The sequence below is a fragment of the Octopus sinensis genome, linkage group LG3 (genome assembly GCF_006345805.1).
Source record: "Octopus sinensis linkage group LG3, ASM634580v1, whole genome shotgun sequence".
Taxonomy (NCBI): domain Eukaryota; kingdom Metazoa; phylum Mollusca; class Cephalopoda; order Octopoda; family Octopodidae; genus Octopus; species Octopus sinensis.
The window spans coordinates 125,004,655-125,029,076 of record NC_042999.1 but is presented as its reverse complement, the minus strand read 5'-3'; the positions used below and the strand labels follow the sequence as shown (position 1 = coordinate 125,029,076).

Sequence of the window (24,422 nt, the reverse complement as noted above, 5' to 3'; positions counted from 1 at the left end):
CAAACCACCAAGAGTTTCGATCCCCTCTCATCCCCTCTGTGAGGCCCAACATCTGAAGATCCTTTCTCACCACTTTGTCCCATCCCTTCCACACATTGCCTCTACAATTAGAGCTCAGCACCTCTTGATGCAATTGTCTTTATTCATATACATTACATGATTGTACCAGTACAGTCTCTCATTGTATATGCAAACTGACATTACCCATCCAGCAGAGCATACTGGCTTCATTTCTTTCAAGCCTTCGCATGTTCTCACAGTAGCCCATGTCTCACTGCCATGTAGCATATCTGATCATACACAGGCATCAGACAATTTGCTTTTCACTCTGAGGGAGAGGCCCTTTGTTACTACCAGAAGTAGTAGCTTTCTGAACTTTGTCCAGCCTATTCTTATTCTAGTGATGAAATATTCCTAACTTATAACAACTGGAAAGTAGATGTTGTAAGCAAAAAGGGTTAAATTTATTCAATTTAAATGTAACAAAATATAGATAAAAGATTTCTGCATAACTCAAATAAAATAATATTGCCTTGGTGTAAAATAATTACTGCAAACAGTATACATACAATCATTTACATTTTGGAAATGTAACATATGCTATTATTATTATTATTTTGTTTTTTTTTGCTTAAGCTATAAATTTATAAAGCAATATACAGGAACAGCTGAGTGAGTCAAATCACAGGGAACTCAATAAATGATTCATTTCATGTATTTTTGTTGTTTATTTTATCTAAAATATTGAATAAAGCATATTGCTTTTTGTTTCGAATATGTGCAATGTCATTCTAGCAAATACCGCTTGTTATTGTATTTGTGGTACCCTGAATACAGTAACTCAAATACAGATGCACAAATTGGCAGTCAGCATTTGCCAACAACCAACAACTAACAACATAGAAGCTGGCATCAATAGACATGCATGTGTCATTGCTTTCCAGGACAATCAACAAATGTACCAGCTATTCATCTGTCCAGATGCACAGACAACATCATATGTGCCTACCTCATTGATTTTCTGTTCAACTAGCTAGTGCCTTTACTTCATCAACAAATGTGCTTATATCATCACTTTTCTAACCAATCAGTGACTCAGACTGATGTATACTACTGGTGCTATATTAATAATTGTCACTGTTAAGAAGTATTGCAGAGGAGTTTATAAGTAGAACTGTTGGTACTGGTTGTTGGGCATGTTGCCCAAAGTGGTAGGGAGATGCAGTATGAAGTCCCAATATACCAGCTGACAGCAAAGATACCAATAGTCATTACAGTGGTTGTCACAGCTGACATAGCAGTGATGGATAGTAGATCAACATAACAATAATCATCATCCTGATCATCATTGTTTAATGTCTCTGTTTCATGCTGGCATAGGTTGGATGGCTTGACAGGAGCCATTTTATATTTTTAATTTCATGCATGTGTATTGTTTGTTTTTGATTTTGTTGACTACACAGTATAGTAGGATCAGTTGGGCACCGTCTGTGATAAAAACAGCACCATGATGCAATTCACTCAGCCAGAAATTTGGAAATGACATGCTGTACTGCTTGGCATTCAAGCCGGAAGTTCCAATATGGACATTTCAGTGTGTTTGGGTGTCAATCTGAGGACAGGTACCGAGAGTGATAAAAATCAAGTATCCAGCCAACATCATGGTGTTTGGAGTGATCACTGGTGATGGCAACATTATGCCTCCCACACAGCCTCATACTCAACACTGAGGCCTACATCAAGTGCCTGGAGGAGGTAGTGCTGCCCTGGGTCAAGAGGGTGGCTGCTGGAAGACCCTATGTCTGGCAACAAGACTCTGCACCATGCCACACAAGCAGGAGAACCCAGTCATGGCTGTCAGACAATTTCTGCAACCACATTATCCCTTAAACCTGCCCACCTAACTCCCCAGGCATAACCCTCTTGAGTCGTCTGGAGGCCATGGTTGAAGCCAATGCCGATTTTATTGAATAAATTTACTCTTTGGTATTTCAAGATATTTTTATGCAATTTTGGTAAATATATTTGTTAAAATGAGATGTCAGTGTTATTTTCATTTTTGTGTAATTTAGATGACAGTTTATTCACCACACCCTGTATATATACATATCATCATTCTTTTAACATCTACTTTTCCATGCTTCTATGAGTTAGAAGGAATTAGCTGAGGTAAATTTTCTATGGCTGGATGCCTTTCCTGTCACCAACCATCACTTGTTTCCAAACAAAATAATATTTCTCCATGGCAGAACAGGTTTTCACAGAAGATTTGAAATGAAGGATACTACATGTGTGATGGCAATGCTCATTTACAACTGGTGTGCAATGTCAAGACAAAGGAACACAACCAACCAAGCAAACATGTGCATGTACACACACACACACATACACACACACACACACATGCACACACACAACAAATTGATTTCAGTTTTCATCTACCAAATTGACTCAAAAGGCTTTGGTTGGCTCAGGGCTATAATAGGGGATGTTTGATGAAGGTGTCACATAGCAGGGTTGAACTTGAAACTCCAAGGTTGGGAAAAAGATTTTTAGTCACACAGCCATGCCATACACATGCACACACATACACATGTGTGTGTGGTTAGGAAGCTCACTTTGCAACCATGCAGTTTCAAGTACAGGCCTGCTGAATAAAAACATGGACAAATGTCTTCTACTATAGCTCCAGGCTGGCCAATACTTGTAAAGTGAATTTGGTAGTGGTAAACAGAAACTGTTCATTGTAAATATATATATATATGATAATGATGATGATGATGATGATGTGTGTGTGTGTGTGTGTGGTGTGTGTGTGTGTGTGCATGCGTGCACACACAATACCTTTAAACAAGTCTGCAAAAAAAAGTTTTTTTCAGAAATGATTTTAAAAACCTTCTAATAATATGTAATTTGGCAAGATGAGTTATTTAAACCAAGGTATAAAAATATGTAGGATTCACACATGTAATATAGTGGGTAGCAAAAACTACTTTGATCAGCTGAAATTATCCAAGTAATTCGCAGACAAAATCTCCCTCTAAAGATGCTTAAAATTTAAAAGTAAGAAATGAAGATAATTCCTATAAAATTAGGTGGATCAAAACTTCTCATCAACACAAACAGTGAAAACTGAAGTGAATCTGGTCTTTATAGCCAACTAATGAAAGCAATGTACAGGTTTTGGTTTCATTATAGTTCCTCAGGGAAGTATATTCTACTCAGATGGCATGATTAAGAGTGATCAATTGTGAAGATCACTCCTATGGCATGACACTTTGGGCAAGTGTATTCTAGTTAGCACTAAATTGACCAAAGCCTTGTGAATCAATTTGATAGGTTAAAAACTGAAAGAAGACTATTGCGTGTGAGCCTATATATATATATATATATATATATATATATAGAAGCCATGCCAAATCAGATCGAAATCTAGTGCAGCTCCCTGTCTTAGCAGTTTTCATTCAAACCATCCAACCCGTGCTAGTATGGTAAGTGGATGTTAAATGATGACAACGATGATGATGATGATGATGTGTATGTGTTTGTGTGTGTGTGTGTGTGCACACATGCATGTGCATGCTTGAATATGTATCTGTCTGTTTACATCTGCAATCACTTGAACAAAAGTGTAAAAGTTGTTGTCAGTTTCTCCTATCAAATTGTCTCAGATGCTTTATGCCTCTGATGCCATGTGGAATAAGTGATTTTTGGAAAAACAGGTGAAGAATAGCATCAGGAAGGGCATCTGACTATAAAACAATGCCTGAAATATTCATCCAATCTATGCAAGCATGGAAAAAAAACGGACATAAAAGAAAGGAAGTAAAAAAAGACAGACACGCAGATAGATAAATAGATAGTTAGGATAGATAGAGAGAAAGAAAATATATTTAGCCATATTAGCAAAATAGATTTAACTACAGAGAGAGTGGGGCAGGGGTGACTCCATGATGTTTATAATAGTGAGTACGGAATACAGCATTGCATGAGGAAATCTTCTGAGAATATATTATTTAATATACAGCTAAACACCTAATAATTACATATAGTAATTAGAAACATTGCACATATTTAATGACTGTTGCAGCATCCAGACTGAGTATGCTCACTCCATCAAAACAGACATAACATGAAATAATGTTAAGACTTTATGGGGTTTACTTAGTATAACCAAATAGATTTAGCATGATAATCTTCACTGCCACAAATATGATATTACCTACTCGTGTTGTAAATACTTTACTGTTTGTTTGGTTCATACATTACACTAAACTAGCAAGCAATGATAATTACTCTTTAACTATGCCATATACAGCATCAATAAATATGAAGTTGATAAACAAATACCTCCCTGCAATTGCTTAATATAATATTTCTATGTTCATAAATTGCATACTTGAAAAAGCAAAAAAGGGGTGGGGGTGGGAGAGAGCTCTTTGTGCTAATTAAATTACCTCATTACTTATTAAACTATTCTGAATTCTTTACCTATCTAATTATATTTTTTTAGAACATGTAAATATATGCAGGAAACAACAACAAAATTGCCCTCAAATCACAGCCTACCATCTTTAAAAGGTCACACAGTGGATATTATGATCCTAAATATACTGTATTTGGAAGAAATAAAATAATGGTCATGGCTGGAATGTCGTTTGATCATACATTTGCTCAGTTAGAGATAAGGTGACCAGGGTTAAACAATAAAAAAATATTGACTTCAAGTTTGAGGGAAGGAGTAAGTCGATTGCATCAACCCCAGTACTAAACTAGTACTTGGTTTATTGACCCCCAAAAGGATGAAAGGCAAAGCTGACCTCAGAAGAATTTTAATTCAGAATGTAAAGATGGACGAAATGTTGCTAAGGATTTTGCCCAGAGTGCTAACAATTCTGCATTAGCAAGGGTATCCAGTCATAGAAATCATACCAAATCCAATTGGAAGATGATGCAGCTGCCATACTTACCAGTTTTCAGTCAAACTGTCCATCTCATGCCAGCATGGAAAACGGACATTAAATGATGATGATGATGATGAAATAATTCAAATACTAAAAACCTGAATTTAATCAACCAATGTTACACATTCTTCTGACTTCTCAAAGAACTTTCTTCTGTAAGCAGTACAAAGAACTTTCTTTTGTAAGTTGTTTTCTTTACATCTAATTCCACAAATGTTATTCTCCTCTTAATCTATCCCACTCTGCCTTGCTAGGTCTACTACCACATTTACATATATACAACATAGAAAAAATCACTTCTAATCACTTCAAACCAACAAGGCCACAAATGCTGGCAATGTCCCTTCATTATTCTCACCAAATTCTTCACTCTATCTCTCTACAAATGTCTATTTCCATCTTCAGAAACATGGTACAACGTATTCCACTGTCAAGAAAATCAATGATCTGATTCCTTATCAACAAAATATTTGACCATTTCTAGCATGCAACCAACTGAACTGTCCTCTTACCTGTCTCATCCCTTGGATTAAGATTTTCTAAATGTCTTATCTGGGTTTCTCCTATAAATTTAATCATTCACTGTTGTTATATAGTTCAGCAGAAATTAAATTGGTTATTAACTAAACATTAGTGGTGCTTCAAGTCCAGTTCAAATATTTGTACCTGAGGAGTTTCTGTCTGTAAACATAGCTTCAACCTTTTGCCTGTTCTGTGTATCACATGATACACAGGACATATTTCCCTGCCATCCATGAATGATGTGATGACATTTTAGGACAGCTTCTAATGATGTGCATCATGTCTTCAACATTAACACCATGGAATCTCTGTTGTTGTTATGCCAGAATGTACTACCTTTGTCTTAAACATTTTTACCTGAAATATTTTGTTACCATTTCATATTCCTGTATTGCAAGAAATTTATCCTTCAAACTGAAAGGTAACACAGCAGTCACTAAATCAAGACTATCTGTTGCTGTTTTCAATGTTGTTGTCACAATGAAACTTTATGGTAAAACAGCCATGCATGATTAATAACTTTATGCAATTTTAGCTGTTTAATTTTTCCTGATGTGTATTCTTGGTCATCAAGCACAAAAAAAATTTCTGAGAGACTCTTTATCATCTTAGTGATGTATTTGTCTCATACCTACACGGATGTTCTATGGGAGCACTGTGATTCTGGATGGTTACTGAACATAGTCAAAATACATAATATATTTGAATGCTGTGTCAATTGAGTTAACCTTCTATTTCCTTGTTCTCACTTTTGATAAAAGTAGTCAATATCACGTTTAATGTAGACGTTTCAACTAGTAGCCAATATAGCACTCAATCAATTGACCTAAATGTAAATATTAGTAATTCTATAGCTAATACAATGTAACACATTGATTTATTGTGCAGTAGAGAACTCCATGTATCATAGTTTTTTCACTCTAATATAATATACCTTGTTTATGTTACAAGTCCCATCAAACCATACATTTCTATTTGTCACTGATAATGCAGTCACACTGAGCGTAACTTTTCATTGCTTTATGAGAGCTCATAAAATTTTTTTTGTTTGTTATTTTTAGAATGACATTGTAGGGAAAGTGTGAGAGGCTGAATCTGGCCAGTTTGAACATAAAACAGGTGGAATATTTCGGCTGGATATGGCTGGTTCAAATGCCAAGGTTTCTCTTTATGAAAACACTTCTGACCAGCCAAAAAAATCTATTTCATCTGTTGACATTAAAAGTAGAAATTTCAAGCAGCTTGTTGGATAATCAAGTAATTTTCTTCAGATTTCAAATGTAATGAGATAGCAATGTAGCATTCTTTTTAAATTAAGTTTTGGATGGGGTGGATATGCCAAGTATCTGGTTTCATACAAGATTGACATGGTTTGTTAATACCATTTTCATATAATGGTTTAGCTCTATATACTTATCGTTGTTAAGTACTTACAATTTAGCAGATAGGGTGTTATGTTATTGGCAGTTATGCAGTTATATTAGATAGTACTTTGGCTTTATACCTTGATATGAATATTATCATAATTATGAAATTATCTCTGCATATACACCTCAATTAGGATCGAGCAATGAGCAAAAGGACCGTTTTATGAAGTTCTTTTGAAGGTTACTTCAATAACGAATGGCAATTACCTTATTATTTCAGCTGGAGATTTTAATGGACATGCAACATTATGATTGCTCCAGTATACATTGAAGCTATGGCTATAGTACAAAGAAAGAAGGAACGAAGCTCTTAGAGTTCTGTGATGTAAATAACCAAACCCTTTAAAACAGGAGATTTGCTGGCCATCTGATCACCTACAAATCACTGAAATACACAAGCCCAATAGATGTCATACACAGTATGAAAAGTTATAGACAGGTAGTTGTTAATCTTTTGCTAAGGCAGTGAGCTGGCAGAGTTGTTAACACACTGAAAAAAACGCTTAGCAGCATTTTGTCCATCTTTACATTCTGAGTTCAAATTCTGTCAAGGTTGACTTTGCCTTTCATCCTTTCAGAGTTGACAAAATAAGTACCAGTTGAGTATAGGAGTTACCTCTTCCTCCAAAATTGCTGGTCCTATTATTATTATTATTATTATTATTATTATTTATTATTATTATTATTAAGGTGGTGAGCTGGCAGAATTGTTAGCATGCTAGGCAAATTGCTTAGTGGCATTTTGTCCATCTTAATGTTCTGTGTTCAAATTCTGCTGAGGTCACCTTTCATCCTTTCAGGGTCGATAAAATAAGTACCAACTGAGTACTGGAGTTGATGTAATCAACTTACCCCTCCCTAATTTTGCTGGCCTTGTGCCAAAATTTGAAACCAATATTAAATCTTTTGCAGGTGAAGAATGTATCACTCAACATGACTATTGATTAGAGCTATTATAGTGCTATTAGCAGAGTAAGAGCTAAATGAACTCAGAGACACAATCAATTCAATTGAATTGAATTTTGTTTGATTATTATTGTAAAAATATTAATTTCTATATTGTTATTTAATAAATATTAGTTACGATACGTATATTTATTTCATTATTATTTTAATTATTATTCTGTGAATTAACGTATTACATATAATTTACATTGTGAAATAGTTTTGTAAGACAAAATCTTATTTAATGGGTAGGAATTTTATTTGTTATGTAGTATTGAATTTAAGTAAATACTTTTAATATTAATTGATATTTTGGTTAATTCTATAAGAGAGTATAATATTAAATTTATATATAAATTAATTATATGGTAAGTTTAACTAATTTGTGTGTATATATTTGAACCATTTTTCTATTTTTAATTCTTGTAGTCATAGTTTGTAGTAGTATTATGTATATAAGTTAGCATGAGGTTTTTTAGTATATACTACTTAATTAGAATAAGATTTAACTTAGATGTTTATTAAATAAATAAATAAATAAATGATTTAATGTATATAGATTAAATTATAGTATTTTAGCTTCACATAATGTATATTATGTATTTTATTTAAATATATATATATATATTTTGTTTTAAATATTTTGCTTTAATTACTTGTATTTGAATTTTCCAGTAATGATATACTATAGTTTGTTATTTTTTTCTTCTATAAGCTAAAATATATTTTTATAGATAAAATAAATATTTATATCTATTTATTCTAGTTTTATTTATACCACGTTTTTAATGAGACAAATTTATTATAAACAATAAGTCATATGTATTAAGTTTAAAGATTTAGTTAACAGAATATATTTGTTAAGATATTTCGTGTTTTTATTTTAAGATATATTATTGAATTTTGTTCGATTTTTTAATTGAAAAATTAGGTATTTATATATATTTATATTTTCTTATAAGATAATATACGTATATTTAATTATTTTATTGTTTTTATCTTGGACCTGATGAGTGACTATATTTAAATTGAATTGATTTTACTGTTATCAGTTTGAAAATATAGCCACAAAACACATGTAGTCTATTTACTAATTATATACTATTTATTTATTATTTTGTACTTTATTTAGTTCTAGGTAAATGTTTTATCGTTTATTTAATTTTTTTTATATGGTATGATTTAATTATATCATTGTTGAATTGCTACATGATGGTTCTTCTCTAATTTATATACATACATATATATATATATATATATATATATATATATATATAGTCTAAAAATAAAAACACTGTGAAAGAACATAAATATATATGTACACATACACACACATCAATACCTAAACTTGTATATATATATATATATGCATATATCCACACACACAAACATATATATATATATATATGTGTGTGTGTGTGTATATATATGTGCATACATATGTATGTATGCATATATATATATATATAAATGTACATTTATAAATGTATATCTATATATGCATATATATATAAATCTATATGTTACAAATTAGCTGGCCTTGGGCTAAATGGTATATATACATACATATATATATATTTATATACATACATACATACATACAGACAGACAGACAGACAGACAGACAGACAGACACATCTCTCTTCAATATGTTATATATGTTATAAATTGATTTGATGTCTTGTGACTGCCTGCTCATGTTTTATTCCATTATACCATTTGTGTGTGTGTGCGCATGTGTGTGTACTGTGAGTTTTCTTTTTAAAAAAAATTTGACCTTGGACTGAGTAATGCCTTAAAGTAAACCTAACAACAATTTTAATAAACTACGAGTGCACAGAGCATGTAGTGAAATCTCAAACAGGATGGAGAAAGAAGACTTTGTATATAACTGACACACAAGAGCAGTCAGTTAGCAGCAAAATTAAACAATAATATATTCCTTTAAATGCTTGAAAAACTCTTTTGTAGCAGTTGATAGCTTCTGTTCCTAGGTAACCTAATTAGAAGCTGAGTAGAGCACAATGCAAGAAGAAAAAAAGAAAAAAGAGGGAACAATGCAAAAAGCAAAATCTAAAAACTTAAATGATTTCATAATGGGATTTTTTTTTTAACTTCATCTTTTATCAGTTTTAACATTATCAGAAATCAGCATGGACTCACTTGCCAGTGTGTCAAGGAGGAAGATATTGAATATTAAAACTTTGATTATCGTAAAAGAGGAAAAAAACAACACTGTCTATCAACAGTGTGAATGTGAATGATTTGGCATCATAATAGTAGTTTGATAAAATTTTTATAAATTGAATTTTATCAGATGCTCTGCTGACAGAAACATGCATATAAAGTTAGAAATATTTTGCAAATTGTAAAGGGCATTAATTACCACCACCATCATCATCATCAGCATTTCAATGTTTACTTTTACATGCATGATATGGGTCAGACAGTTTATTGAGGTAGATATTCTATGGCCAGATGCCTTTCCTGTCACTAATCTTCACCTGTTTCCAAGCAAAGTAATATTTCACCTTGGCCAGATATGTTTAAGCAAAATATTGGAAATGAATGATAATGCTTGTATGACAGCAACACTCATTCACAACTACTATGCAATGTCAAGACAAAGAGACACAAACATACACACATAGGAAAATCAATAAAAAATGTACAGTAAACTTGCCATGGGGTGTGAAAAATTTATCTATCTATCTATTTATTTATATGTCAGTCTGTTTTTTTTTATGTTCAGTTATGATAAACATACTTTTACAAGACAATTTAATGAGTTATAAAAATGAGGCTTAAAAAAATATTGGGAAATGAATGTAGAGAAGTTTGGTACACATGGATTGTGTTTTCTTTGGAATCAAATGCACATTTTCAATTGTATTATTTATTATTTTCATGAAGTACCAATCAGTCTCCATTGGAACAAGAAAATAGATTTGCTCTTTAGAAAGCATCAGAAAGGCAGATAGAGTATATCAAGCTTAAATTGCATCAGAAAAACAAAAATAGCGAGATGTTCTTCATTGCATAAGTAAGTATTTCAGCACATGTAAACCTTGCATTGCAGAGTTACAAGGAATTCCAAAGTCAGAAAGAGGAAAACAATTTTAAAGTTTTGCAGGTGTTATTAAAACTGTTGGCAATCTTTGATCCTGTCATGAAACCACATCTCAGTAATGTGATGAAAATGAACCCTGAAAGAATATCATGTTTATTTTTGCTTGTTGCAGAATGAATGTATTCAACTGCCAGAAATAATTACATAATATTCATAAACTTTAGTATTTTAGCCTCATCTTTGGTTATACTAAGACCAAGCAAATTGAAAACAAATAGCAGAAACAACTTTTATATATTGATATTAACATTGAAGAGAGAAAACAATTTTTATTTTTAAAAATGTATTTTCTTGGATTAATCCTATTAAAATGCAAGTATGCTAAAAACACAGGGAAATAATTTTGGAGCAATTTGTAAAAGATGTGCAATAGAAGCATGCCAGTTGTTAAAGGAGGGGACACTGGGCTGCACTGCCCCCTCACTATTCAATGTTGCACCCTCAGATTCCAAAAATGCAGTTTACGAAAATCTTCCTGCAATACAAATTAGTGCCTATCTAGAATATTCTGAAGCATGCCACTTCTCCAGGCACCAAAGTTTGGCAACAGGCCTTTATAGAAGTCTGTTGCTCTCTTGCTGTGACAATGCTGCAATTATAGCTCATTGAAGTGGTGTCCAACAAGAGAAAATTGAAAAAATTACAAAAATATTTTTTTTCAAAATGTGGCAATCATCCACTCAATTTAATTGGAGTATATACTGGTAACAATAATGAACTGATGGCTATTTTTATCAATGCAGTTTAGTTGCTTTAGTCAACCTTTACCATCTGAATTCTCTATTGACAAAAGCTGAAAGATAACACACAAATAGTCTGCTATAGCCTCAGGCCAACCAAAGCTTTGTCAGTGGATTTGGTAGACGGAAACTGAATGTGTATGTATTTGTGTGCTTATGTCCCTCAACCATTGCCTGACAACTGATGTTGGAGTGTTTACATCCCTGTAACTAAGTGGTTTGGCAAAAGAGACCAATAGAATAAGTACTAGGCTTACAAAGAATAAGTCCAGGAGTCAATTTGTTTGATTGAAGGTGGTGCTCCAGCATGGCCACAGTCAAATGACTGAAAAGAGTAAAAGAATATGTAATTTTTTCTCTAGTTAAGTTTGGAGGAAAGAGAAGAACTCATGACCTTGCAAGCTCTCAGAGAATAGAGAAATTAATGCCATTAAGGTTCTGTATAAACTGTAGCAATATAACATCTGCAGGAAAGGGATTTCAGAGGAGCAATACCCAGAGGAAGAAGGGGTGGGAAAAGGTTAGTGTTGGGAAAGAGATTGTTGAATGCTGCAAAAGTAATGAGAGGTGGAAAGACAAGTGGATTGTGGGTACCTGAGTGAAGGTATAAGACCAGCTATATATATATATATATATATATATATATGTACACATACACACACACAGATACATACATTTATTTAAATATATATATATATATTCTGAGACCCCTTCGGTCACGACACTGACCATGGGATTGCGCCTAGAAAGTTACCCTCCCAGGCACAAGTCCGGGCAAGGTTGTTTATGGAAGACCAGCAGTTGCCCATGCATACCGGCCTCCCCTCTCCACGCCACCAGTGTCATCCAAGGGAAAGGCAACAGCAGATACAGCTTGGCACCTGTGACATTGCAACTCATTTCTACAGCTGAGTGAACTGGAGCAATGTGAAATAAAGTGTCTTGCTCAAGAACACAACACGCAGCCTGGTCCGGGATTCGAGCTCACAACCTCACTTTCGTAAGCTCAATGCTCTAACCACTGAGCCATGCGCCTTCACTATCTATCTATATATACACACACACACACACAATGAGCAGTTTTTAGTTTCCACTCATTCACTTCCACTTACAAGGCTTTGGTCAGTCTGTGGCTTTAGTATAAGTCACTTGCCTAAGGTGCGATACAGTGGGAATAAACCTAGAACTTAGTTGTTAGGCAGCAAACTTCTTAATACACAACCGACAACCATGCCTATGCCTATTCTGTATGATGTTCAAGTTGCTGCTTCGATAAAAATTACTTTTCAGAAATTGCTCTGCTGCTTAATACTTATAAAGTATAAATTTCAACTTCACTTTTACTGGCATTTTATCAATTTAGTACAGCTAACATAATATTAGTTTTCATAAACATATTAATTAAGTAATATAATATTGCATTTTAAAACTAATGCTTACTAAGTTACAAATGGAAACAAAAACTAGAAAATCTAAAAATATTAAATAAAATATGAGTGGTAGGTTAAACTAAACTTGGAAATATTATTGTTGCTTTGTGCGAGAAAAAAGTGATTTCTAGCACAGGCATAAAGCTGTTGAAAAATTGGTACAGTTGATTAACTTGACGATAATACTTTATACATTCATTTTAACAACCTCATTACTCAATTGAAATATTAGTTTGACAATATTATATTTGATGTATTTTTTTCCCAAAAAAAGGAAATGCCTCAAAAAAATTACCCCAGGTCCTATATGCAAAGTTGGGTTAATATTTGTTTCAAAGTTTGGCATAAGGCTAGCAAATCGAGGGGAGAGATAAGTTGATTACATCAACCCCAGTACCCAACTGGTATTTATTTTATCAACATCAAAAGGATGAAAATTGAAGTCAACCTCAGTGGAATTTAAACTCACAACATAAAGATGGACGAACTGTTGCTGCACATTTTGCCCAGAATGCTAACAGTTATGGCAGCTCCACTGTCTTATGTTGGGCTAATATTACATGCTTTAATGCACTAAAAAACAATTCTTTCCTGAAAATGTTCTGTTGAAATTGAGATGCATTTGATATGTCTATGTGTCTTTTATGTCATCAAATACAGTATATGTATTTCGATATTTAGAATAGATACACCCTGTAGCTACACGTTATAAGGAGTGATTAAAAGCATTGGTATCAGTGAAAGTAGTCGGCAGAAAAATACTGGTTCAAAATATCCTGTCCATCCCATTTTAACATGGAAAAAAAATAGAAATAGGATGATGATGATGATTCACTTTCATGACAATGGTAGGGAGCAGTTATTTAACCCCAGGTTAGTTCTGACTGAGCAAACTGTATGGTCAAAGGCATTCACAACAAGACCATCCTGTCATTTTCTTAAACATTGCCTTTCCAGAACTCTATTATCTGATGTGTTCTTCTTGAAAAGTTTGTAAAGAGCAATTTAAGGGAGATTTGTCTGCTGCTACCATGTGGTTTCAGGTTCAGTCCCACTGCACAGCACCTTGGCCAAATGTCTTTTATTAAGGCCCCAGACTGACCCATGACTTGCAAGTGAATTTTGTAGGTGAAAACTGTGTAGAAGACCATCATAAAAGATATATAAATATGTGTATGTGCACGTGTGCACATGTATGTATGCATACATGCAGGTCTTTGTTTCTCTCCACACTGCTTGATAACAGGTATTGGTTTGTCTATATCTCCACATTCTAGTGGTTTGGCAAAAGGACACCAATAGAATAGGTCAATTAAAACCTTCAAGGTGATGCTCCAGTATGACTGCAGTCCAATGACTGAAACAAATAAATGAGTAAACATTGATAGAGCAAGCAGAGGTTCCCTCACAAGATTCGACTGATACTACAGCATTTTTCAACCTTTTTGCAGGCATGGCTGTGTGGTGAGAAGCTTGCTTCTAAACCACGTGGCTTGAGGTTCAGTCCCACTGCATGGCACCTAGAGCAAGTGTCTTCTAATATAGCATTGAGTTGACCAAAGCCTTATGAGTAGATCTAGTAGATGGAATCTGAAAGAAGCCCATCACATATGTATGTTTTTATGACAAGGACAGCTGTATAAAGAAGTGCTGATCTCTAACAGTGAAGGGAACCTGTGGAAGCGGTAGACCCAGGAAGACACAAGATGAGGTAGCAAAGCCATGATCTTCAAACGCTGGGCCTCATGGAGGTGATGACAAGTGACCAAGACCTTTGGTGATATGCTGTGCTTGAGAAGACCCATCAAGCCAAGTGAAATCGTAGGTGTGGCTGATGCTGGTGTCACATAACTGGCACCCATGCCAGTGGCACATGAAAAGCACTTTTCAAGCAATGGGCCTCACAGAGACACAATGTAGCTAATGCCAGTGTCATGCAACTGGCACTTATCTTGCTGACATGTAAAAAGCACCTTTTGAGTGTTGGGCCACACAGGAGCAATGACAAATGATTGAGACCTTTGGCAACATGTTGTGTTTGAGAAGAAGACCCATGAAGCCAAGTGAAATCATAGTTGTGGAAGATACTGGTGTCATACAACTGGCACCCAGACCAGTGGCACATAAAAGCACCCATTACACTCTTGGAGTGGTTGGCATTAGGAAGGGCATCTAGCTGTAGAAATCATGCCAAATCAGACTGGAGTTTGGTGCAGCTCCTCAGATTACCTGTCCTGGTCAAACTGTCTAATCCATGCCAGCATGGGCAATGGACGTTAAATGATGATGATGATCTGTGTGTCTGTATTTGTCCCTCTTCATTGCTTGACAACTGGTGTTAGTGTGTTTACATCCCTATAACTTAGTGGTTTGGCAAAGTACTGTGGTCGATTAATTCAACTAAAAATTCTTCAAGGTAATGTCCCAGCATGGCCACAGTCTCATAACTGAAACAAGTAAAAGATATCTCAGGGAAGCTTACATAGTCATTATGTATCTTTATTAGTCTCCTTTATAAAGTTCAATTTCATTAAAAAAAATTTAGTAAATCATAAGACTTTTAGAAACTGCTAAAATTTTGAAAAATTTCATCTTCACCAAATTCCCCTCGAATTCCTTATTAAGAAGTCATGTTCCTCTTAATACTATCTATGAATGCCAAGATTTCTATACTTTTAGGAATATTTTGTATTTATATAATGAAATTATGAATTGAAAATTGAACACAAAAATTACTAACAAAAAAAAAACGGGCGAAATTCAGGTTTAAACGCCCTTTTTTTTTATCTTTTGGTATTTTCAGAAATTTTTTGCGAATTTGAGTTCAATAGACGCGAATTCATACGATTATGAAAAAAATTATTTTGTTCTAAATTGTTGATTCTCTTCCCATAAATCCTAAAAGTTCCACTCTTTTGCGATTTCTTTTTTTATTTTAATCAGTTTAAAATAGGGACAGTCCGAATTTTTTTTTTTTTTTTGTGCTTCAATCCTAGTTATGGACCACCCCTGGGTACATCATTCCATTTAATATGTTTATGGGGAGAAAAATATCGAGAAGCATCAATACATGTCAGAGTGACAAAAAAAACGAGGAAGGCATCAGGTGGTCGCGAAATGCGCTAAAAACAACAGCTAAGTTGCGCTTAAATCACACACACAAAATAATTATTTGCGACGGAAGCAGTATTAATACCAAGAAGCAATTTACAATCTAGTTTAACAAAACATCCACGTCAAGTTGGATATAAATAAAGATTGACAAAAAGCACACATTTACATATAATTAACCTGACACTTCCTTTTCTCACAAACTCAGCAAATAAATAAACGAAACCAATTTATCGTTATTTTTCGCAGAACTCTAGTGACCACTCATTGAACCCCCTAGCGAACTTCCGCGAAACTAAGGTTCTGCGGAATCCAGTTAGGGAAACGATGCACTATGGACTAATTCTATGGTGCTGTTGTTTGTTATTGCTGTTGTATAACACCAGCTCGAGCCTATGCTATGACCATCAGGGTTTTTTTTTCTGGCATAATATCCCTTGGGAAAGATTTTCCAGTGTGCCCTATATTTAAAACGGCAGAACAGTGGTTTAGCAATAGTGCATCGCAGGCTTTTAAAAATAGAATTGAAGGTTCCAGAAAATCCACACTAACTAACGAGAGCCTGTATGCGTACGCTTGACTTGCTAAAAATAGCAGCCAAATATCCCTAAATCACACACTATCAAAAAGGACAAGTTGGATAATACTGACTGGGATACACAATGCTTGAAAAAAATAGGGGAGGGCCATTGTTAGAGTACCTTTGGTTATAGGTTCGCTTGATCAATGTTAACCTAGGACTAAACAACGGAACATCTACGCGATCGCTCGATCTGCTAGAAATAGTTACAAAATATCTCTCAAATCATATCTTATTGTCTTGAAAATGACAGGAGTATCACTTCGATGATTTTAATGTCTGTTCAGTCACGGTTGACTTCAGGGCTGAAAGGCAACAACAATATGGGGCACACAATGTTTTTAATGCATTTTTGTTGTTGCTTACGTGTATTGGATCAGCCTTAATTTGTAAGTTATTTGGATAAGAGCTTGAAGTTTTTTTAACTAGTAAAAACGAAAAACTGGTGTTGTTGGAATACAAAATTTAAAAAGTTAAATAGTTGTATTTCCTAGTTGTAGAGAATGAAATGATAAAATAACAAAAGTTAGATGAAAAGGCAAATATTCAACTGTCTGTCGTTTGAGGAAATAGAAATGCGTAAAGTTGAAAAGGCAATTAAAACCTTGTGTTTATCTAAAACAACATTATATAGAAACCACATAATTAATGAATCTAAATAAAAACAAACCAATTAATGAAGGCAAATCAACCGCAATTAAAATAAATAGATAAAATTATCGTCTGTCTTAAATAGAAGATTATTTAGAACCAATTTAACAAAATAACGTTAGAGTACCTGTTTAGTGTAAAACCTTCGCTTGTTGGTCCCATCCCGTATAAAGCTCCAAGTTAATAACTTGTTCAAGGGTTTCAGTCGAATCATGGTTGTGTGGCCAAAGCACTCGAAGAGTACAATCAATATCTGATGGTTTCAGCCTATCTGATGGTTTCCACTACTTGAATCATCCAGACCGTTAGTTGACAAGCAGGCACATGGCTTTCACGCACTGAGCTGGAACGAATGAAAGCAACTCACCCCCACCACGCACGCACACACATTACACAGAAAGAAAAGAAAAACGAAACACAGAGAAAGATGCAGAGGAAAGAGTGCGAGAAGTTGAAACAAATTTTCAAGACTAAATTACCACATTAAAAAAAAAGAAGATTTCGTTAAGAAGCTAATAAACAACAAAGTTTTTCTTTTGTTTTTGCTATAATATAGCTATTGAATAGTCATATAGCAACAGCCACGTAGAGGAAGCGCTATTTCGTATGGGCTAGTGGTTGCCTGGAGAGTTACTAAGTTTGTATCCAAGGTCTCTGAAAGGATTCTTCTTTTTTTTTTTTAACATTGGTTACAAAGGTTTTCTCGGGCGCCCTTTTCTTTCTGCAAATGCTAGCCTTTCATACATATAAACATTTACAGAGATCCAAGGAAATTCTCCGGCCCGAGTACGATGACCTCTCTGTACCTACCCTTCTCATGAGCTCTGAAGTATCCTATTTCTTTACTGCCCACAAGGGGCTACACACAGCGGGGACAAACAAACGGATTAAGTCGATTATATCGACCTTAGTGCGTAACTGGTACTTATTTAATCGACCCCGAAAGGATGAAAGGCAAAGTTGACCTCGGCGGAATTTGAACTCAGAACGTAGCGGCAGACGAATTACCTATTTCTTTACTACCCACAAGGGGCTAAACATAGAGTGGACAAACAAAGGGATTAAGTCGATTACATCGACCCCAGTGCGTAACTGGTACTTAATTTATCGACCCCGAAAGGATGAAAGACAAAGTCGACCTCAGCGAAATTTGGACTCACAACGTAACGGCAGACGAAATACCGCTAAGCATTTCGCCTGACGTGCTAACGTTTCTGCCAGCTCGCCGCCTGAAGTATCCCATTAATGATGTTGTGATGTAGCGACTAAACTTGTAGACCACTTACCTACCACACCAGTTAACAATTGTACTGTGAGCCTCTCTCTCTTTCTCTCTCTCTCTCTCTCTCTCTCTCTCTCTCTCACTCTCTCTCTACTCTTTCACAGACCTTACATCTGGGCAGAGTAACTGAGAGGTGAATAGAGAGTGAACATAAATCGCTAACATATTCATAAACGGCATCAATGTTACGAAGAGAATTCAGAACAACTGAATTTAATGTACGTGTTCATCAATGCGGCGAAAGTAAAGAATGCGTTGTCCCGGTGTTTAGGGTTATGACTAGGGTTTAAGGTTAGGGTTAGGTTTTTGTTACTCCGAAAACGGGTGGTGTACGTATTCTTTACCTCCGCCCATCAATGTTATATTTTGATTGAAGGTAGCATTGAAAGTTGTTATCATTTTCAATGTGAAAGCTTACCTGAAATGATACGGTTTCAAGGCAAATAGTTAACATTGGAAATCACTATAATTTTAAACTGGACATGGGTAAACTTTTTTGAGAAGTGGGCCACATGAGACTTGGATCGTTATCAATCGGGTCACACTACTAAAAATGTTCAAGGTAATTTTTCGTTTTGATGTTCAATTCAGAAAGTCCCGCGAACCGTAGTTGGTAAAGTCACCCCACCTTTTAACTATACCTTAGCCTTTCTCAAAAAATTTATAGAATTGTATTTTATTTCTTGTGTTTCGAGGAGGAGGCAGGGCCCATGATCTTTACAGGCTCCCCTGGCTGATGATGTTAAGGATCCATTTAAAACATAGCAGCTTAATACCTACAGGAAAGATATCAGAAAGAAGCAGATTCTAGAGGGTTGATGTACTGGGAAGAAAAAAATGTTGGCATAGGAGTTAGAGCTGGGCCAGAGGAGTAGGATGCAACAAAGCGTGACAGGAGAGGAAGAGACGGATGAGTTGCGAGTATCTGAGTCAGGGAAGTACAAGACCAACATGCTCCAAGGAACAGAAACCAATATGGTTGCTGCTTCGTGTGTTGGAGAAGTTGAGAAGGCTTTTTGTTGCCCAATTCCTCTGTGATGAGTAGCTGGTGCAGGTGCTGCTGCGACTTGGAAATGTTTCTAATCAATTCTCATTTGAGAGTTTTATTTGGAATTAGCAGTTATACCCGTCGTTGATCGGGTAATTACTTTTACTCTTTCTTGGGAGCTACATTCAAAGTGTTATTATATATGTAGATTTACTCCTTCTGTATGTGTGTATTTTATAAGAAAAAAACATGAAATAATTGAAATAGAAAAAAGATCAATTTCATACACGAACTTCTGTTTGTTTATTATATGACAATAATAAATGAGTTGTATGAGATATTTTATATATCAATACAGTAATGGTAATTACAAATAATACACAAGGCTTTGGTCAGCATAGAACTGAAGTGAGATCGCAGCCATGGCCGATGCCAGTGTTGCATATCCGGCCCACTTCTAAGTATCCTTGATACGTCGGGTGATATGATATGCTTGAGAAGACCTGTTGAGTCAAGTAAAATCAAAATGGAAGCTGTGGCCAGTGCCCCTGACTGGCTTCTATGCTGGTAGCATATAAAATGCACCATCTGAATGTGGTCAATACCAGTACCCCCTGACTGGGTCCTGTGCTGGTGGCACATAAAAAGCACTATCCGAACATGATCAGTGTCAGAGCTGCCTGACTGGCTCCTGTGCTGGTAGCACATAAAAGCACCTACTACACACTGGGCATCCAACTGTAGAGACATTGTCAGATCAGATTGCAGCCGCTGGCTTTTCAGACCTCAATCAAACCATCCAACCCGTGCTAGCATGGACAATGGACGTTAAATGATGATGATGATGATGATACTCCTTGATACAATATGCTTAACAAAAAATGGGATGTTTACAACAAGAAGACCTTTGATTTTAATACTTACTCAAGCAACGCAACAACTAACAATGCTACACCATACAGGGTGTTCCAGAATTAACTATCTGTTTTAATGAAATTGAGCAAAATTAAAAAAAAACTGATAGGATTTTATGTTTATTACCAAAACAAATAAATTCATAAATCTTACATCAAACTTGTATTGAAAATTTTCAGCATGTCTCTTTCCCTGCATACTTCAAACCTCTCCTTAGCATTGTGAAACACATTTTGAAGCATTTCAGGAGTTAGCTCCTGCACTAACTGAATGTGTTCTTTAAGCTCAGCTAAATGATTGCTCCATCATAAGGATGGAGGTAAAGAAATTGATTACTGCCAAATAGAAAAAAAGCTGTCGTGGACAACAGGAATGAAAATAATATTATAAACAAAATACACTTTTAACACAGATTAAACATGATAAACATACATAAAAGTGAGTTTTAAAAAAAAATGCATCTGATTTCACTCAAATCATCAATAATTCTGGGACACCCTGTACTTACTTGTCCGACTAAATGGGGGAGGAAACAGGGTGTAGGACTAATTGCTGGTAGTGAATGTAGCATTTGGAAGTGGTCACCACAGTCAAACTCAAATGGCTGTGAGTCACAGCAGCAGTTTGTTTTTTTGTATGAACATTTTGCATTATATAGTTCAGGCATAAATGACATAGAAAGCAGACATGCTGCTGGGCTATGCTGCGTTGCGCAGGATTGGAAACGTGAAACATTAACCGGGCACTTTTGGAGAATGGGTGAATGGGTTTGTTGTGCCTTTACCCAGCCACACACACACGCACATGGCCCGGTGGTATGTGGGATGGTAACATGAAGCATCAACAGGGTACTGACAAAAATTTTAATGTTCTTCTCATTTCCTCTGCCAAATTGAACAAAAACGTTTTCATGAAATATTATACACTACTTATAATGCATAAGTAGTGAGAATATTTTATCGTTGGAAAATGGCCTAAAACAAAGATAAAACCCAGTGCAGTATACTCAAATCTGATTAATCTGTATTTTGGGGGGAGTGGGGGCATAGTTGGTGTCGGAAATTTTTTTAGTCAACAGCAATTTGGGGAGCCTGATTAATGTTTGTTGCAAATTTGGAGGAAAGTAACTGAATACTCTTCAAGTTATAGGCCATGACACTGCGAAAATGCTTAAAAATTGCCATTTATTTGCCCCTGGGCCTGCATTAGGCAAGAAGTTGAAAATGTTTTTGGCCCATGACACTCCATGGACCCTATGTAACGCATGTGTAAAATTTCATTAAAATTGGTTTGGTGGATCTCGAGTTTTAACGACATGAGAAACACACAGACAGAACACATCCTGTATTTTATATATATGCTGTTTGGAGATATAATCAAACCCTGGATCTCTGGTGAAAGGGTACCAATCACATAAATTGTGTGGGTGCTGTCCAACATAATATGCCAGGACAAAAACTATGCCTCTGGGTAAATGAATCATACTGTTGGGTCATAAGACCAAAATATGGGGATTTGTTGATATGATAGCTGCAGTAAACATTAATGATGTCAGATATGGTTCAAAAGAGATCTTGGTGTTGGAAGTTCTCATCAATGATGTTCAAATATAAAAATGCAAAATGTTCTTCAACATTAAGGTCACCACTTGTTATGATAAAGAATACTGAAATCTATTGGAGATTTTGATAAGATATTTATTTTTATTGTAAACAAAAAAATGTTGTTACTACAAACGATGACATAGAGATAGTGTGAAGATTATTGTTCTTGAAGAAGAAGAAGAAGAAGAAGAAGAAGAAGAAGAAGAAGAAAAAGAAGAAGAAGAAGAAGAAGAAGAAGAAGACAGAAATTAGCATGTGTCCTCAAATCTACTACTACTAGTCATGTTGGTATTAATATATTTAATGTAAGGAGCATTGACAAGCTAATTAGAAATAATACAATATTAGTAATTGATTAATGTTTTAATTGTTAAGGCAAATGATATCTGCAAACCTGTTTCAATCATTACTTAGTAAAGCATGGCCTTGAAGTAGTGATGATAGATTTAGTGTGAAGATTTGTACTCTTTAGCAAAATATGGAGAAGCTTATGCTTTGCTGATGAAGTTATGATAAGACCAAAATATGCTTAGAGTTGTCTCCTATACTTGTTGAAATAAAATAACTTTAGACATTGATTAATATTATTTTTCTATTCTTCACTGCACAATTATATCTAAATTAACTTTTTACTGCTGAGTGCAAGACACTAAATTTGTGTTTTCTGTGCTAATCTTATCTTTCAGTAATTTATACTGCTGCTGCTGCTGCTACTACTACTACTACTACTACTACTACTACTACTACTACAGCAACTACTACTACTACTACTACTACTACTATGTGTGCTAAAATTACTGTTAGAGTTAATCAATGGCTATATCAGTTCTTCATCACCAAGCAAGCCAATTTCTGAGATGTGAGCAGAGCAAGAAAACCTCTCCTCTTGTATGCACTTGTTTAGTGTCCAGACATTACTGACTCATGGAATTATGTTGTTGCATATAAGATGGATTCTGCTATCAGTTAAATTCATCTTAAATCCATCCAATTATCTTGTTGCCATTAATTTGGCTGGAAAGTGTAATTTTCCTCTGTTTGGTGACTATGACAAAAGAGGCTATGAACTGGACAAGACTGAAAGGATTCAGGACAGAGACATCTTTTTCTTTTCACAGAGGTGCTACATCATCCTCATCATCACCACCACCACCACCACCACCATCATCATTATTTAGCATCCACCTTACCATGCTTGCATGGGTCAGACAGAATTTGCTGAGGCAGATTTTTTATGGCTGGATGCTCTTCCTATCACCAACCTTTAACTGTAAAATTTCTCATGATCAGACATGTTTTTCCCAGAAGGCTGGAAACAAAAACCATTGCTTGTATAACAGTGCTACTCATTTATAACCATTATGTGATGTCAAGACAAACAAACAAGCTTCTTTCAGTTTCTGTCTACCAAATTTGCTCACAAAGATTTGGTCAGCTCAGTGCCATAGTAGAAAACACTTGTTCAAAGTACTGCACAGTGGGATTGAACCTGAGACTACAGGGTTGGAAAGCATGTTTCTTAACCACCCAGTCATTCACATATCCAATAAATTTACTAAGTAATAAGAATTAAAAACATGGCCAGGTTGAATGAGCCCACAGTTAGCATCCAAGTGTAGGCAAGAGATTATAGCTGAAAGAAAGCACTTTCTTTTTACGAAAATGTTAATCTGGGATCTGTGGAGTTTTCCATTTGACTCCAGATGAACAACCTGTACGGCTGAGTGCATCTCAGTTTGCATCTCTGTATGTGCTGTGTTTTGCTTTTGCCTTTTACTTTTATATTGAAAGCACTCATCATCATCACCACCACCATCAGCATCATCACCCTCATCATCACCACCACCACCACCACCACCATCATCATCATCATCATCATCACCATCATCACCACCACCACCACCACCATCATCATCATTTAACATCCACTCTCCATGCTGGCATGGGTTGGACGGTTTGACATGGAGCTGGCTAGCAGGGAGCTATCTGTTGTGGCATGGGGTCTATGGCTGGATGCCCTTCTTAATGCCAACTACTTAGCAGAGTGTGCTGGGTGCTTTTTACATGTCACTGACATGGGTGCATTTATGCGGCACCGGCATGGGCGCATTTATGCAGCACTGGCACAGGTGC

General features: G+C 35.3%; 1 protein-coding gene across 3 annotated transcripts in view; it reads right to left on the bottom strand.

Moving 5' to 3' along the window:
- LOC115209348 (threonine synthase-like 1) overlaps positions 1-24,422 on the bottom strand; it is a 78,352-nt gene that overhangs the window by 39,818 nt on the left and 14,112 nt on the right. The window contains exon 2 of one of the 3 annotated variants that reach the window (XM_036501258.1): positions 17,628-17,767. In XM_036501258.1, coding sequence (XP_036357151.1) covers positions 17,628-17,714 — 87 coding nt within the window. In that variant the 5' untranslated portion in view covers positions 17,715-17,767. Of the gene's footprint in view, positions 1-17,627; positions 17,970-24,422 lie in introns of those variants that run through there. The other 2 variants (XM_036501259.1, XM_029777717.2) reach the window with 2 other exon arrangements.